The following is an 18,921-nucleotide window of genomic DNA, read 5'->3' on the forward strand; positions in this document are numbered from 1 at the left end:
TTCCTGGCCTAGATAAACCCAAGTACAATGAAAAACGCTCTTCAATGGAAAATCCATTAATCTCATTGTCTCATTTAGTCCAGGCAACATTTATCCTGTGTATGTAAATTGAGCACACAATGTTACAGCACAGATGTTAAAAAAACAAAACAAAACAACAAAAAAAAACACTTAAATACAAACACAAATACAAATATAAGACAACACTGATTATTCAGGATGTTCAAATGTATTTTTATTGCTTACATATCCATACAACACTCTGTTTCTCTCTTTTATTTATCTGGAATATGAAACATTTCTTCCTCTGTCCAAAGTAAAGTAATAGACATTTATTAGACACGCCTTGCCACAGTCATCCCCAGCCCCACTCTTCTTCACAGATAAACCACTACTTTAAACCTTCACATGAGGCAGCCTTGTCATCTGAGAGTAAGTAATATGTATGAAACTACAAAATCATGTATAACTCTACACTTTAAAGCTTTACTTCCTCAATGGCATTCTTCATATATGTAGTGTCTGACTGCTGAGAGAGAAGCATGGCTATTCTAACTATACTGTAGCTTTAATTATATGCTTTTATTTCCTAAAATGACAGCGGTGCAAGATTTAACAACCCTGAATTAAGAAATGTCATTATCAACACTAATTAAATGGAACAAAAGATATACAATAATGTTATGTACCTTATATATCTTAATGTGAAAATTGTTTAAAAATTCTTCTTCAATTTAGCAATTTAACATCTAAATTGTTTTGAACAGTGTAATGTTAAAAGCATACATTTTTTAAAATCTCTCTAAAACCTAAACGTATGAAGGCTCTTTTTCAATAAATTTAAACTGTATTTAGATGAAAGACATCCAAAATGGCACATAGATTAATGGATTCCAAGACGTCTGTTAATAGAAATAATCAGAAAGTTGTTTCACAGAAATAAAACGGACATGAGCGTACTTATAAAAATCAGGGCACCAGTATTGATAGGCCTCCGTTATGAAGTAACAAGTGACACTTATGGCAAACAGAGTGCACACAGATAGATAATTAATTATAGTATATAAAATGAGATTCTATAAAAGAGGCAAACAGCCCAGTAAAAATGCAGGAAAATGCAGAAAAAAGCTGATATGCAGAAAAATACGATGTGCAGCAGACGTGTCACCATTAAAAAAAGCACCAGGACTCTCCATGGAGACGGTCAGACGTGCTCAAAAAATGTGTCTTATGGTGTGTAAAATCATGATAGAAAACGTTAATGTCACAAAAGGTGATTTTGTTTTAAAGAGATAACATAAACTGATCATCAAGATCAGATTACACTTGTACACGCGCACACACACACTCACACGAGCACACACACACACGATTGCTCCCTAAGGCTGTCAGGCTCAGTAGGGCTCTTTGCGGTTGAGATAACGAATTCTGCTGGAGGAGATGGTGGCACTGCGAATCACCTCCATCCACCTGCACACAGCACAAAACAGTGCAATATATATTACTGAACAATGTATTACCTGTACACAACACAGGTCAGATTACATTGTTTATCAAACACACTAGCTACAATTATGTACATTTTCTATTTCCATTATTTTGTTAACAATGTTTGAACTTTTAGTTAAAGAGGCATACAAGTATGATTTCTCTCTCTCTCTCTCTCTCTCTCACACGCACACACATGCACGCACACACACGGCATACCGTTCAAAAGAGTACTCGCTCTCAGATCTGAAGTAGTAGATGTGGGATTTGAAGTGCAGTTTGAACACATAGTCTTTATGGATGTTCTCTGACTCGGCTGGAACAGTTACTGAGTAACCCAGCAGAGGCAGACTGGCCAATGGATACTCATCCTGGAAGAAAGGGGGAGAGAGAGAGAGTAAGAAAAAGAGAGACAGAGAGAGAAAGAGAGGGAAAGAGCATGTGTGTGTGAGTGAGAGAGAGAAAACACTTTTTATATAGCACACCATTCAGACATTCCACTGGTACATAAGATATTTATAGTGTAAACAGTTGAGTGTGTACATGTGTGTATTTTGTGTGTGTGTGTAATCACCTGGTGTGTTTTGTAGAAGAACAAGCTGAAGTTGGTGAAAACCACCCAGAGCTTCTGCCAGCCGTTACTGTTTTTAAATTTCCTTAGCAGGTTCCCAGACAGCTGGTTCTAGAAAACAGTAAAAGAGAGAGCTCAGCATGTGGAAAAGAGAGAGAGAGAAAGAGCTCAGAATGTGTGTGTACTTGTTACAGGTCAATAATAGTGTGTGAGTTGAAAGACAGCTCTCTCTGTAGAGCATGTAGTGTAATCTTTTTGTGTTAGATAATCAGATAGAGTTTCCAATTAACCCTTTAGAATCACAGAGTGGCTGTGAGAAAAGGTTAAAAGAGAAACCACTCAGGCATTTACCACCTGCCTTCAACTTATACCCTCACACCCCTACCCTCCTGCCAACAAGCTGATGGACAGAGTGAACTTTTAGACAAGGTTCAAAGACTATGCGGATCAGTGGTGTATTCTGAACAGAGCACATGCCTTACAGTTACTACATATTGTCCATGTGTCATGGCTTAGTCAGTGAGATGTATTAGAATGCCTATCAAGATCTTCTGGCTGTGCAAGACTATACTTGCTTAAAAAAATTATATATATGGCTTTTTTGTTCATTTGTGGAACCCGTTATGGTTTTATGTTTTTGTATCAGGTAAGGTTCCAGGGAGAATCTCATTAGTACACTAAAAACTAATTTAAAACAAACAAACAAACAAACAAATAAGAAAAACAAAATTGAAGAAAGCTTGAATGGATTTTTTTTTTTACTAGCATAACCCTAGATATGCTAGTGATATCTGTGGTTGCAAACGACAACCATATGCAACCATGTGCTTCATTTTCATATTTTCTGGCAACTCCAATCTTCAATTATCAGCAAATTTAAAAAAAAAAAAAAAAAAAAAACTTGTGTTGATTCTGTTCGTAATGTAGGACCACAAACACTGCAGCTACATTGTACATAATTAAAGAGGCACATAATGGCACGCACTAACGCACTGAAGACCCTCAGGCATCTTGACTAGTGCATTATTAAACACTTAAACATCAATACATACATGCTTTTGCAGTATATGGCTCCATTATGCACATACATTCACTGACCACTTTATTAGGAACACCCGTACACCTGCTCATCCATGTATTTATCCAATCAGCCAATCATGTGGCAGCACTTTTAATGCATAAAATCATGCAAATGCAGGTCAAGTGCTTCATTTAATGTTCACATCAAAGATCTGTGTTGTCCTCTCCTGCTGTCGCCTTCAGGTTCGACTGCATCCTCTCCTGCTGTCGCCTTCAGGTTCGACTGCATTCTGAGATGCTTTACTGCTCACCACAATTGTAAACAGTGCTGATTTGCGTTGCTGTAACCTTCCTGTAAGCTCAAACCAGTCTCATCAACAAGGTGTTTCTGCCCACAGAATTAATGCTCACTGGATGTTTTGTTGTTGCTGTTGTTTTTCAATCTGTGTAAACTCTAGAGACTGTTATGAATTGAAATCCCAGGAGATCATCAGTTTCTGAAATACTTAAACTAGCCCATCTGGCATCAACAACCACGCCATGGTCAGTGTCACTGAGATGACATTTTCCCCCATTCTGATGTTTGATGTGAACATTAACTGAAACTACTGACCTGCATCTGTGTGATTTTATGCTTTTGCACTGCTGCCACATGAATGAGCAGGGGTACAGATGTTCCTAATATAGTGGTCAGTGAGTGTAATACTGCACATTACTGGACTCATTATGCTTCTACACTTGATACTGTACACACCTATCTATGGAATTATGCTGCTTCTCAGTGTAATACTAATTTTCAGTATAATACTGCAGATCAACTAACATTTGATTATATTGTACTTTCACAGTGTTTTTACATCTGATGTATGCTCCTCTTGACTACATGGCATGTAGTACATGTAAACAAGTAAGATTTTCTGGGAAACCTTTAAGGATCAGCATGCTATTGTTCTAAATAACATGCACATTACATGTCTACATCATAAAATATCTATTTATCTGAAAATATTTATTTGTAAAGGTGGTTTGGGGTGTGGGGGTTAGGACAGGAGCTGCTCTAGGGGGTTAAGGGCTCTTGGTGAAAGAGGCAGTCTGAGTCTGGGTGTGTTACCTCCAGACTGATGCAGCAGTCAGTAAAGGAGAGACTCTGCATTCTGTACCAGCACACTACAGACACGGGCACTGCTCCCTGCCCCCGTGTGACACACACACTCACTGTAGCACGAGGCTCTACACACACATACGGGGAGGCCGGGGATAAAGAGACAGAGAGGGATTCAGAGGGAGAGGACGGGGGCCGACACACAGCCAACGAGACAGACACAGACAGACAGAAAGAGAAAGAAAGCGAGAGTGAGTGAGGCATGCGTTAATACACACATAGAGTCAGTGTAAGGGTTAAAAGACTGCAGGAGACACTGGAGTGGAAAATGAGCAGAGAAAGGAGACACCACTGCTACCTAGAACAAAACATTACACACATACACATGGCAACAGGGGGGGAAAGAGAGAGAGAGGTGGTTAGGCAGTGGAGAGCCTGGTACCTCCGTCGCTATGCTAAAGTCCAGCATAGAAACGCTGGTGTTGCGATGCCAGCAAACATGAACCGTGGTGTTGCCACGGTGATGTGCTGAGCTGTTGCCATGGCGCTCCAATGATGTGCGTGACCCAGCCAGGTCATCCTCTGACTCGACCTCCGAGGCCCACTCCCCTGCAGACTCTGAGAACATTTCAGTATGTTAATGCATCCACCCGCATACTCACTCACACACATATACACACAATCACCAGTACACAATCACTCCTATGCGAGCAGAAAAAGCACATAATTCATTACACGGATCACTTCACACATTGACCTCAATAACTAAATAAAGCCGCGTGTCAGTCAAGAATGAACACAATGTACTCCTTACCTCAAAATGTAGTCAATTAGCCAAGATATGATTGGTGTTCAGAAAATAGCACACTGGAGCTATGAGTCTAATCTAGCTAACAAGTATGGGAAGCTCATAACAACCAGTTTTAGCCGTCCAAGCTGCATGTCTTAATCATCACACTTGCTTAAAAACATTGTTTGGCTCAGTAATACCATTTATACATAAACAGATTCATGAAACAGCCATTCAATTTAATATAAATACCAATATCATTATCATTCAAACATACAATTTTGCCTTCATACTGCACTGATCACATTAAGCACAACAACCCAATAATGCAAACACCATATCAGTCTTCATGCCAATCTTCCTGTCCGATAAAACATACTGACATCATGTTTTGAAATTGAGTCCTGAGTAGCCAGGAGATTTTCATTTAGTCAGGCAAGTGCTGTTCAACCTGTCCTACACATTGCTCCGTCTGATTGGCCTAAGAATAACAGGGTGAAGGGATCAGTACTTACTGACGTCATTGCTGTTGGTCAGCAGGCTTGCTGATGGTCCATTAGAGTCTTCAGCTAGATCCACAGCCATCTTTAAATCCTCCATCCATTTCTCCATCTCTGATACAGAACTAGAGAGAAAAAGAGAGAGAGATTCAGCCATCAGAACAAAGAGCCCTACAAACAGATTTGCTAACTCTCTTTGCTGGAGTGGAATATGATTTATGAGGGAACATTATGTTTACATTACCTAACTAATTAATTAATTAATTAACCAAACAATTAATCAATGAAGACATTTTGTTTATTGATTGATTTCTTGTAACTGTGAACCATAATCAACATTAGTGAAATACTAACATGTACACTTTACTGTGTACATGGGTTTGTTTTTCACAATTGTTTCCCCGTACATGTGATGCAAAATACACTCTGTGGTCGGTTGTCTGCAATGTCAGCCAAATGGCTCTTGGCCAGACTGAGTGATTAAAAACTAGCAGACTCTCTAACAACAGCTAGACGTTTGGCTCGTGAGACAATATTACAGTAGTCTGCATATTACCTTGCTGCTACCACCACTGACTGACGCTGTGTCACCAGAGTGAAACAGTGTGGAACGCCCCACTCCTCTTCACTCTCCCTGATCTGCACGCATACACACACACAGACAGACACAGACACACACACACACTTTATTAGATCACTAATCACACAGATACGGAGCATTAAAGTCATTATGAAGCTAAAAAAATTAAATGCAGAGGAGAGAAGGAATGCTGTTCTCACTGTCATTCCACGAAGAGGAAGTTGGCCGTGTACTTTAAACTGATTGGATGCTGTAATCCCCCGACTCGTGTACAGCAGCACATCACTGAACTGACACACACAGACAGAGAGTCATTACTCTCTTAAAAAAAAAAAAAAAAAAGTCTCTGTGTCTCGAAAAGAGCCAAAAGATTTCCTTTTTGTAAGTGGGGTTAAATTTAGGTTTTCACAATGCATTATTTAGTTACCGTAATAAATATTAATGGTAGCACCTTATAAACCTTGTAATATGTGTGTTTTACCAAAAAGAACATGCGCTGTTGCAGGCCTTTCCCAGAAAGTTTGCTTAGGCAGCCCAATCTGATGAACTCGCGAGTTGGGGTTGCCAGATTGTCCACCCCAATCAAGTCCTTCTGCAGCTCCAGCAGTCTCTGGTAGTTGTCAGTCTTCAGCATGCTGGAGTGGAGCACAGACTCCAGTTCAGACACATCAGCCAGTGCAGCTGTAGATAAAGGGCAAACTCTCATCACGATGAGAGCAGAGACTCTCCAAATATACAAATACTATTTCAAATCTAATCTAACTTAAAAAAAAAAAAAAAAAGAAAAAAAAGAAAAAAAAAAAACCCACAAAAAACCATAAATGCTAAGGCAACAAATGTATTTCCCAGGGTCAAAGGAAATAATTTTTATGACTTTTCCAGAACATATTCCATCACTTATATAGAAGAAAGCTGTTGCACACAGAAAGTCATCTTCGAGTGACTCATATCTGCTGACATTCTTAAAACAAAACTCCTAACTCATTTCTCAACCAAGCATCACAGAAATATACAAGCTTATTCACTGTTGTAAACACCAGTGAGCGGTTCTTTTGTTAGTTAGTTGACTAAAGAATACATCAAAGAACCACGTGAAATTTAAATAAAGACAATATAAATCATACAAAAACAATATAAGAATAATCTGACACCAAACCTCATTAAAAAAACAAACAAAAAAAAAAAAAAAAAAAAAAAAAATCCAGCTGTGCTAGCCTCTCAGAACAAAGTCTCAGTTAAACTCCCCCCTTAAAATAAATACATTTAGGTATACACAAGTGTGTGTATTTACAGGTTTTCCAGGGCACATGGGAATTCTGATTTATTTGTGATATTTAAACTGGACGCCTTGCTCACCTCTGCAGTCTCTGAAGTCGGAGTGTGTGGCGGGGTAGTGTTTGCAGAGTCTCTCCAGGATCTGTTTATAATGCAGCAGTCTGTGCAGCGGCCTCAGAATAAACACATTTAAGGGCACGTAACACACCTTCTGCAGCTCAAAGTCTCGACACACAGCTTCCAGCCGCCGTGAATTGCGACACGCCGTCTCCAGTTCACTCACACACTCGGAGTGCTTCTGCAGCTGAGCCGTCAACAGCTAAGAGGGTCAGTTGCACACATGCACACTCTTTTCAGATTTTGTTTTAAAAAGAATTTTAACTCTTTTGAGAAGAAAGCTACATGCTATTTCATAATTATACATAAGTCTCCTTAATGATTAAAATATAAGACACAGTAAGCTTGAGCATGCTGGAAGTATTTTACCTTCAGTCCCTGGGTGTTTTTCAGCATGATGTCCCCAATACGCTGGTAATCCCCTTTAATGTGGGCATTTGAGCGGCCTTCCCTGTGTGTGCACACACACACACACACACACACACACACACACACACACACACACACACACACACACACACAAAACTTATGTGCTGTTTTGGGATTTAAACACTTGACCTGAATCAGTGATGGTGTCACCAGGTTAATGTGCAGTGTTCTGGATTACCAGCAGGTGTCACTGTTGTGTTCAGTGACTGCACACTGATATTTTGTGTCTGTGTAGGGGTTCTTAATCTCGCTTCCAGTTAAGGTCAGGTAAATGAATGAACTGACAACAGCATATTCATGTGCATGTACAAAGGCAATATCTACAGAGCTCCTGCTTCAGCCAAACAGCCACACAGTGTTTGTGTGAATCTGGTGAGCAGTCTTGGACAGGGTCAGAACATGGTAAAGAGACGGATGACGATGGCGATGGTGATGATGAGGATGATGATGATGATGATTGTAGTGATGAGGAAGGCAGTATAGCTCTGAGTGCCTACCATGTCACATGTCACCAGTGGAAACTGGACAGCACTGGGTGCCATGGAAACCCTGGACCCTGAGGCAAGTAGGTTTTTCCACTGGGGATAAGCGGTTGCCAAGGAAACCGTGTGTGTGGCATGTGTATGCGTGTATGTATTAACCCCCGTATTGGTATTCATACACAAAGTCCAATCATGAAAAGTACTATCAATATCTCTCTACAGAAGTGGAGTGTGTGTGTGTATGCGTGTGTGTGTGTGTGTGTGTGTGTATGTGTGTGTTTCTAACCACAGTGCAAGTCTCTGCTCCAGCTCTTTAAGGAAGTCAGAGTGGTAGGTTTGAAGCGGTTCAAAGCTGGATTTCAAAAGGTTCCTTAGAGACTCTGGAGCACACTCCTCTTTAGCCAGTACACTCTGAAATGACTGCGCACACGCACACGCACACGCACACACACACACACACACCTTAATACACATGTAAACACAGGCACACATCACATTTAAGAGCTGTTCGCTTCTTTTTAACAAACACCCTTTAAATCCTTCACTAGATTAACACATTAATACACAAACAATAAATATAAAAGTACACAAAGCATACATGCAAATCACGTTATCATTTCTACAGTAACAGCTAATTCACAGAGACTTGTCTGGCAGACACTTCATAATTTAAGGTGAATTAAAAAACGTATTAAAAATGTGGTGTTTAACAATGAAAATGTATAATCCTTGAACTGGTGAAGCTTTATGTAAGGTTTCAGATATTTAACAATTATAAAAGGAGTCTCCAGTGACAGCACACTGGAACAGTCAGAGAAAAAGTGTTTTAAGCTTTCTGCCATTGGCAACACTTGAGGGCAGAGAGCTCTTTGCAGCTTTTGGCAAGCTGTATCTTTGTCTTATTAACTTCAAGAGACAAAGTTAATAAGTGATAACAGGAACCAACTTGTTAATAAGTGACAACAGGAACCAACTTGTTTTGTAAATAAAAAAAAAACGTAATTGTTGGTTTATTCTTGTGGTACAAGTGGAATGAAACACTTCAGGACATGTCACAGGAAAGCAATCATTACTTGCTGTACTGAATGTTTCATTTTCACAGATTTTTAAAATGTGACATTAGTTAGCAAACCTAAATACAAGTACTAAACACAAGTTATCAAGTACACTAGAAATACATCAGCACTGGTTATCACATAAATCACAGAGCTGATTTGAGCCAGAGTGTGAGTGAGTGTGTGTTTGTGTTTGTACACTGTGTAATCCTGCAGAGTGTGTTTGAGTGGATGAGCTACCAGACAGCCGTCCTATACACTACTACCCTAAACTCTGGCTTTAATCAGAAACCCCCACAGAGCATGAGATTGATAAGAAATCAATCACCTCTGTCCCTAAAGCACTACAGCTCCAGCTAACTGATCCTATTATCACCTCACTACAGGTTTTAGAGATTAGAGATGCACTGATCAGATACTGCGTATCGGAATCAGAATCCATACCGGCGTGGAAAAATGGATGAACACTGAGTCAGTTTTGACATAACTTCCCACTTAATTCAATGCTGTTATTTAATGCCAGGAAGGTGTGGTATGTTTATTTATACCACACCAGTCATGCACATAAACACGACACAAATTGTCCAATAGCATATCATCATTACACCTTATGATGTTTCACATAACTTCAGCAGATGCTGTTATAAGAAAGAAAATCCTCAACAAGGTGATGTGATATCACCCCATTACCATCCCCAAGTGGATTATTTTCCAATAGCAGCAAGTCCTGGATTGTTTTATTTCACAAAGACTTGCCAACAATTACAATCTTAATTTATTAATGAATGTCATGACATGCTTTTTAATCTTTTATAGTCTTTTTAATCTTTTATGTCTGTGAGACAAGCTAGTTTCTGTTATCGCTTACATTGTAACAGCTATAAACAGTCCTTCCCTCACCAGTTCTTCTTTTCTGCCTAAGACAAAAAATGCCGCTTGTCATGTTACACTGGAAAGTTCAAATTATTCTCTCTTGTGACTCTCCTGTGGTGGAGAACTTGAGCGACTTGCAAAGTGCTGACAAACATAACTTTCTATTACGTTTTCTCCTAAATGAAAACTTCACCGTCTTTGTTAAAAAACACATTTTTTCAATTAATGAATATAAACCTGATTTTAAATTACGATTAATCAACACCTTCTGAGCAATCAGATTCAATAATTCAACAGATATATAAACATATATTTGTATGAATCATTGCATCTGTATTATAAATAGTGAGGACTAGCAGACAGTCTCAGTGAAGAGAAGCAGGCAGTGATTACTGAGGCCTATCAGACACATCCACTGCAGTCCAACAACCTCTGACACGTCTAGCTGTTACTGACACGTGGTATTCTAACAATGAGCCCTTTTGTCCATCCAGACACACATACAAACATACACACAGTCTACGATTCATTCTTGCATTACCAAAGTGATGAGCTCCAGGTCCTTCAGGTAGGTTCTCTCCGTGGTTAGCAGCTCTTTGGCAATGAAGTAAGCCTTGTCTGTCGGAAATCTCTGTATCACACAATCACAAAATCATTTCAACAGCAACATAGCCATTTATAACCAGTCCTACTGCCTAACATTTAGTCTCTCAGTAAGTTTCTATTTGGCAAAGGCAGCCACGTCTGCACAAGAGCGCTGCGGTGTGTGGAGTTATGCTCCAGTTAGAGCAGATGCACAGCGCTGTGCCATAAGGGATAATGGCTGACACCTGGTTCCTATTCTGATTTTACACCAAGGCAGATTTCAGGTGGTTTATTCTAATCCAGTAATACCAACTGCATTTGGGTAAAGTCATGGCAGAAAGTTGCATTTTCCAAAGTAGTTAAAAAAGCACATGTGCCATTACCATAGACAAGAATTTTGACACGTTTCTCTATACCGAGTAAAGAAGAGAAAAGTTTTACTTGACTCACTTGGAGTGTCAAAACTGTTATGAGGAAAATATTTTTTTTTTATAATGGTATCATGAATTCCTCAGTAAATGGTATTTTGAAAAATTAAGCTGTAATTATGGTATTTTAAGAAATTGTATTACATTATGCTGTAAATCTGTGTGATTTTTCTTTTCAGAGGTCCCGTAACCCTTTTGGTCATATGTTGCCAATATGGTCTTACAGTTTACAGGGAAAAAAGCAGAATGCCTCAGTTTTGGCCTGATCATGAATATAGATTTCAAAACCTTTGGTAAATAGCAAGTATCCCTAATTATTTTTACTGCATTTCGCCAGTGCTGGAAAGTTGTATGAAATTACATAAGAACCTCTAACATGTCTGTCTCATCCTGCAAACTTTTTAATGTTCCAGTTCACTGGGTGAGATTAGAATTCGTATAATAAATCACACACTGACTCAGTTTATTGACACGTTACAAATGCCCTTAGGCTGCCAGCGTGCTTTGAGTAAACAGGGTTTGTTCAGTACAGGGAAATCCTTATCCTTGGCAAATCTCACTAGAGATTAGGTGAAAAGTTAGTGTGTTCCAGTTCTGCATTACGTGATTGTTCTCTCACCTTCCTCCTATTCTCCTCTTCATCATCCGTGCGCAGAGTGCTGGCGTCGTTCAGGAGCGGGGATGTGAGAGGTGACGGCTGCTGATCATCCGGGCTTGGACTCTCTCCGTTCAGCTCATGTGCACGGCGATGACCGTTCGCCAGGGACATGGACAACCCTGGTACTTCTATGTTGGAGATAAAAGTCCCAGATGGAAAGGGAGGAGAGAAAGACAGAGGTCTAAACACTCAGCCTTTCTCCAATCATTATATTATATACGCATATATTAAAGAATCTCATGTGGCTCACTGTTCTTATCACTCACTCTGTCTGCCTATAGGAATACAAACTTCACGTGCAAAATCGTGTGTATGTTGTGTGTGTCTGTTTGAATATTTAACAGTGTTTAAGTATACCCACTTACACTTCAGGCTCTATCCCTAACACCCAGGAGAGTGAACTCAGTACTTGCCCAACAGCGCCTCCTGTGCTCCCTGTCTGCAGCGCAGCCATGTTAAATAAAACAGCCAAGAGAGCAGCACGAGACAGCACACATACACACATACACACACATCACATCCCAATACAATGCAATGGTGGGGAGCCATGACAACAACCAGACAGCCTACACATGCATCAAAAACACCATGCCAAATGTATGTATACACTGAACGTATATACATGCATTCATAAACACACAGCCTGACTCATGCACTAACAGCACACACGAACACAAGTCTGGGAAGGGAAGGGGCTACAATCTAGGATGGTGGTGATACATAATCTTTAATAAAAGATTCTTGAGCCCAAATTCATAAAGGCCAACTTTATTGACACTAAAGCACAGCTGTATACAGTGTTATAGAGTTGAAATAGTTTTATAAAGAGAATAGAGATAAGAAAAAAACAAAACAGCGTTCAAAAGTCAGTAGCGAAAGCCAATAGAAAAACCACAGATGCTGAATGAGTGAGTGAGTGTGTGAATTTGAAAGTGATAGAAAGAGAATGAGTGTGTGAGTGTGTGTGTGTTTTTGCATGAGTGTGTATGCACAAGACAATGCCCTCACACCATAAAAATTTACAGTGACTGTGTTGAGGAAAAGAAAAATGCTCAAGGAGCAAAATTTAGTGGATAAATGGTGTCACAGTTTCAATGTCACTTTAACATACATTCATATGGGAAACAGGAAGCAGTGCCTGAAATGACTGTGGTCTTTGCTCGACACGTACAACAGGAAAAAGCAGTGAGAGAAGGGAAAGCATGCAGTTTAAGCCTTAGAAACCAGCATCAGAGTGTTACAAAGGCAAATCCCACAGCCATTCATTCGTCCATTCCATCATCAAACAGTTAAGAAAAGAAAATAACAGGAGCATTTATTGATCATAAATGACAGTGATGGAAATGACAAGCTCAAGCAGCTTTGGCCTGTGCAGGAACACACCCAGAACCAGTGGGAGCAGAAAGGAAACAGAACCCAACCTTTAAAATGAAAGATACAGTACACAAAAAGTGCCAAGCTGGTTACTTTTGGTGAGAGTTGTGCTTTTTGTCTTTCTTTGTTTCTGTTCTTTTAACAGGGAGTGTTTGGAGGCATTGGAATAGGTGAACCAGATTAGACTGATTACAGTGGGAACAAAAAGTCACAGAGAGGGAGTGGCAGGCAGGAACACAGCGGGACACCACTGTTAAGACAATATTGACAGTGTAATGTGTTCTGCTCTTCTACTCTTGACACTGTCACTGGGTATTATAGACTGCCATATTAATAAATGATAATAAATAGAGCTAAAGACAAGTCCTAGTGTTAGTAAGTCCCCATCTTTTTTGAGAAACTAAACACTACTGGAACTGGGCTGAATGAGAATTACATGGTTTGTGGACGATTATCTGGTCCTACTGTACTGCACGAACCATGACCGTTACGTAACAGAGGTTGCAGATATTGTGCAACAGCTACGTCGTTTCAGCACATGGCAAGATACAGCAGCACAGAGAACGCAGTTTTTGTTTTTATTTTGTGCAAATACGATTTTACGCTACTAGACAAAGAGGATTTCATGCTACCAGCCTGTTTAAACGCTTGACGCAAATGGCATGCCTCTGCATGCTTTTACAAAATACACTCAACTTGTGACACAACAGCATCACAAAACTGTTCAGCTTCGCAGGAATTAAGGTTTAGTCATCGCTGGTTAGATAAAAGAAGATTTCTAAAGTAGCGGGTAACAGTGTTGATCACTCTGTGAAGCTGTCAACCAGTAAATGTTCAGTATGGCAACCTCAACTGAATGATTCCTGATCCACAGAAAACATATTACTGTGGAGCAGAAATTGGAAAAGTTCCATGAACTTTGGTCTAGGAACCAAAATGAGCCCTGGTTCCTAAAGTGGAAAGGTGCCTAAAGATCCTGAAAAGGTTCCAGGTTTCCTTGAAAGGATCACGCAGTGCAAATGTGTCTATATGGAAATAGCAGAATGTCAGGACTCTATATTAATCACTGCATTATACACCATTGAGTTATGATGCCCACTAGTGCCAAACACTACAGCAGTAAATGATGCATCACGGGATGTTTCTGCATATGCTCTGCCAAATCACACTTATCAGGACGCTAACAGCTTATAAAGAAAACTATTTGACAAAAACAATGTAGGATTTAAAGTACAAAAAACATGAGCAATAAACACGCACAGTCAATGATTAACAAGGGTCTCCTATCAGATACTGATCAAAAAGTGGGAGTTTGGCTGAATGTTTTTGTGTTTTATAACAACCCTGTGTAAACTCACAGCCATTTCTGATTTTTTAAATTAATGGATGGGAGAAGATTAAATATTAATATTAAGAAAAGTTGCGAAACAAGCTACATTCGGATAGTGTTATGTGTTTCACATTACAAATGTCATGTACAGATGTGTTCTATATAAAGACTATCACTACAATCATTAAAAATATGAAAGTTAATGCCACAGACATTTCTTCTTTTAGTTTCAATACACAGCCTCATTCATGCTTCTAAAAAGTACTACTATTATTAAAAAATAGCTAAGTGCTACAATCAAATATTTGAAACTCACTCTTTACATTAATGAAAATGGAAATCAGCTAAAAGACATGAGTGTGATGTGCATTATTTTGTTGAAAGAGAAATCACGTCAACAATTGTTTTGCTAGTGGAAACACAAAGGCCTCTGGTGGAGCAGAAAAACTCCCAGACCATTACACTAAAGCCCACATCACAAGCCTGCTTCATAAACACAAGTACGCCTGGCTTCACTCAACACCACTGATTCAAATCCAGCTGGTTCTCTTATCTACAGTTTAAGTGAGAGGTCCAACAAAGGACTTGGCACGAAGTAAATGATTTGCTCTCTTCACAGATAGAGAAATGTTTGCTATAGTCACAGAACAATAATCAAGAGCAATATTGCTACTACAGAGAGAGAGAGAGAGAGAGAGATCACTGTGCCAGCCATCGTGAGTGCACACTTCACACTGAGTGGGAGTGTCACACATACCTGTACACATACAGGCTGCCTCAAGCATGAGAAATATATCCTCTTGCCAAGCATCTGCCCCTGTCATTCCTCCCAGAGCCCCAGACCACACACTGCTGACTGAACCTCTGACCTCTCTGCTCTAACAGTTAAACACTTGTGCTCCTTCCTCATCACTGAAATCCACACCCCCTCCCTCACCATCCTCATCCAGCTGCAGGCTGCCAAATGACACCTTGTTTCTGGGTAGGTGAGGAACAGGAGAGGAGCTATGCACCGCAGGGTTCGCAAAGCCCAGCGACTGGCTGCAAGAGCCAATGGACTCCATCTCCTCCGAGTCACTGGTATCGGTACCGCTGCTCGTAGAGCCATCAATCATCTGCATAGCACTATGGCGACGGTGTGGAGAGCCAGCATTGGCTTTGGCTTGGCCAAGAGGAGAAAGGCCATTGGCCAACATGCGGCGCTCGAGAGCGGCCATTCTTTCAGCACGGGGAAAAACTGGCCGCGGTTGACTCAGGATCAGTGGGTCTGTTTCAGAACGGTTACCAACATTCTGGCACTTTGCCATGTTTACAGAGTGATTCATGATTGGAGAGCAGCTACTGAAGAACCTGCCTTTTTCCTCCTGAGCAGCTGACCTCAGGCTAAAACTCCGCCCACTGATGGCTAAGCCATCTATGCCTTCGTGCTGCCCGTGGCCATTGTATCGGGCATGGCTAAGAGATCCTGTTCTATGAAAGGAGAAAAGGGCAGGGCTTGAGGTCAAGCTCCTGGTTCCTGGGAGATGGCGTATAGGGCCAGGGCTACGTGTGGCCAGTTCATCCAGTAATGTGCTATGGAGTATTCCACGTACTGGAGCCCCACCTCCAGACAGTGACCACTCATAAACTTCGTAGTTCTGGCTGTGAGAGGTGGGGCTAGAGGTTTGAGTGGGACTGGGATAGTGAGGGGGTGGGGTATGAGTGACAGGAGAGACAGGAGGAGATTCTCTGTGTTTAACCATGTTTGGACTGGCTTTGCATTCGCGTGGGCAGGACGCATCTTCCCCTGACCAGTGGCCAAGAGAGCCATGCCTGTGACGCGTGCGAGAGTGTGACCTACTGACTCGACCTATGACTTCCAGCTCACTAATCTCTGCATCACTGCAGTCAATGTACGGGATTGAGGAGCAGCTGCCTTTAGCTGCACAGGACGCGACACCTGCAGTGCTGAGCTCGCCACTCTGCTGCCTGACACACGCTTCAGATAACACGCCGTCACTCTGCTGAGCTGAAGGAGGGGGGCTTCCACGGGTCCTCGATGCAGCTGAATCCTCAGAGCTTACCAATGCCGGCTCCTTCCAGCTTCGCCTATCAACCTGAGAGAGAGAGAGAGAGAGAGAGAGAGAGAGAGAGGGAGATAGACAGACAAACAGACAAAGAGATTACTTTTTTACTTGTATAATAGTGCACATCTATACACACCTGTGATCCCACATTTGTAATTTTGTTATTTCCACTGTTAAGTGACCCAAATTGTAACCAAGTGCCCTGGCTGAATTCAGTTCCCTTGTTTGGGTACCAAGGTGCAGAATACAGACTAATGGGTGGATATGAAAATGGTAATCACTTACATCAGATAACTTTTACTTTGGAAAAACAGTTGGGCTGCATCCCAAATCACACACTACTGTAGTAAATATATCATGATCGCCTGCCAGAAATAGCTACTTCATATAGTGGCATGCTATATGCAGTATGCAGTTCGTGACGCACTACAGTATGCAGTTCGAGACGCACTCTAGCCAGCTATCGCTTTTCTATTGGACCGTAAGGCACAGTCATCTTCAGTAGTAGTGTCTCATAACAATCTCGCAGAAGGATCCTTTATTTGGCTGCTTTATGTCGCTTCACATAAAACCAAATAGTAGAAGGTAAATCAGACCTCCACTGGTGTTTCTGCTGTTAGGATTCATGATTAAAATATCACTACCCCAAAACCTCCTAAGAATTCCTAGTACAATAATGAGTAGTGCTATGTGATGCAGCTACTGAAGCAGCTACTGAACCAGATACACACAGTTGTAGATTCAGATCAGTACCTGGACTGGAACATAACCCACTGTCCAGTGGAAAAGACTTACTTGATTTGGCACTTGTGAGTGTGCGGGAGAAGGCAGGGGAGACAGACTGCTGTTGTACTGAACTTTACTGTGTTTCCTGCAAAACAGACACACAAATGCATGTATTAGACCACACACACACACAAAACATGGACATCTTAAACAACTACATCTGAGGTCAAAATTTTACATACATCTAGGCTAAAGATACTCAAACTGAATTTTCACAACTCCACACATTTCATGTTACCATACAATGCCTGTGTTAGAGGTCATTTCAAAATAATAGCCAAGAGTCAGCTTTTAATTTACTATATCAAATTTTCTGTTAGTCAAACATTTACATACACTTTGTTAGTATTTGGTAGCATTGCCTTATAACTGCTCATAATTCTCATGCTTTGTTATTTTTTGCTCATTCCTCCTGACAGAACTGGTGTAACTCTTGAACACGCTTTTTCAGTTCAATCCACAATGTTTCTATGGGATTTGGTTCAGGTCTTTGTGATGGCTGGTCTTGGAGTAGGGGCTTCTTCCTTGCACAGCAGTCTTTCAGGTCATGGTGATGTAGGCTCTCTTAATGGTGGGTGTACATACTTTGGATCCTTGTAATGCCTCCAACTCCTTCACCAGGTCCTTCGCTGTTGTTGTCTTGGGGTTCAGTTTAACCTTTTGAACCACAGTTACTTCATCCCTGGCAGCTCATTTGTGCCTCTTCCCTGACGAATGCGGTGTCTGTGCTGTCCCAAGATGTTTATACTGGCATACAATTGTTTGTACAGATGCTTGTGGTACCTTCAGTTGTTTGGAAACTGCTCCTCAGGAGCAAAAGGACTTGTGAAAGTCCACAGTTTTTTCCTGAGGTCTTGGCTGAGGTGCTTGGATTTTCCCATGGTATCAAGGGCAAAAAGGCATTGGCTCTGAAGGTAGACCCAGCCCAATTAACTCCTCATTATGCCACTGTCCAATCAAAAACTTGCTTTACTGACTTGCCAAAAGAAATGTTTGGAAAGGTGAAATGTGTGGAGTTGTGAAATACTGAGATTGAGCACCTTTAGCCTAGGTGTACAGTATGTAAACTTTTGGCCTCAACTGTAACCAAGTTTTTAACAAGCACTGATTGCTGGTTGTGACTTGATGAGGCAACTCTGATTAGTCTCACCTGTAGAAAGGATGCTTCTTAAGCTCGGCCTCTTTCACGTAATCTATCACCTGCTTCTGAGTCCGGCCGCTGAGGGACAGAACAGATTACAAAGTTAAGGACAAGGAGACAAGTAACTAATATACAGTATATAGCCATGAAGAAATTGACTAAAACTGACTACTGAAATATTGTTTTGACTTAAATTGAAATCAAATAGGTAACTGGAGTCTTTTGCAAACATAAGATGTAACAAACAAGAAATTATGATTACTACCCTCCC

General features: G+C 40.7%; 1 protein-coding gene across 1 annotated transcript in view; it reads right to left on the reverse strand.

Annotated features, from left to right (window-relative positions):
* Window positions 1-210: 210 nt before the first annotated feature.
* The window catches only part of LOC113526154 (FERM, ARHGEF and pleckstrin domain-containing protein 1), a 51,820-nt gene continuing 33,109 nt past the window's right edge, over window positions 211-18,921 (reverse strand). Inside the window, exons 11-26 of the mRNA XM_034304397.2 lie at window positions 18,660-18,728; window positions 17,519-17,594; window positions 16,597-16,753; window positions 11,915-12,081; window positions 10,824-10,913; window positions 8,641-8,774; window positions 7,813-7,894; window positions 7,408-7,645; window positions 6,533-6,732; window positions 6,252-6,341; window positions 6,028-6,110; window positions 5,487-5,596; window positions 4,624-4,799; window positions 2,063-2,170; window positions 1,708-1,859; window positions 211-1,470 (exon numbers count right to left, since the gene is read on the reverse strand). Of these exons, the coding sequence (XP_034160288.2) occupies window positions 1,395-1,470; window positions 1,708-1,859; window positions 2,063-2,170; window positions 4,624-4,799; window positions 5,487-5,596; window positions 6,028-6,110; window positions 6,252-6,341; window positions 6,533-6,732; window positions 7,408-7,645; window positions 7,813-7,894; window positions 8,641-8,774; window positions 10,824-10,913; window positions 11,915-12,081; window positions 16,597-16,753; window positions 17,519-17,594; window positions 18,660-18,728 (2,008 nt within the window). The 3' untranslated portion in view covers window positions 211-1,394. The remainder of the gene's footprint in view (window positions 1,471-1,707; window positions 1,860-2,062; window positions 2,171-4,623; window positions 4,800-5,486; window positions 5,597-6,027; window positions 6,111-6,251; window positions 6,342-6,532; window positions 6,733-7,407; window positions 7,646-7,812; window positions 7,895-8,640; window positions 8,775-10,823; window positions 10,914-11,914; window positions 12,082-16,596; window positions 16,754-17,518; window positions 17,595-18,659; window positions 18,729-18,921) is intronic.

This window comes from Pangasianodon hypophthalmus, chromosome 5 (genome assembly GCF_027358585.1).
Source record: "Pangasianodon hypophthalmus isolate fPanHyp1 chromosome 5, fPanHyp1.pri, whole genome shotgun sequence".
Classification (NCBI taxonomy): Eukaryota; Metazoa; Chordata; class Actinopteri; order Siluriformes; family Pangasiidae; genus Pangasianodon; species Pangasianodon hypophthalmus.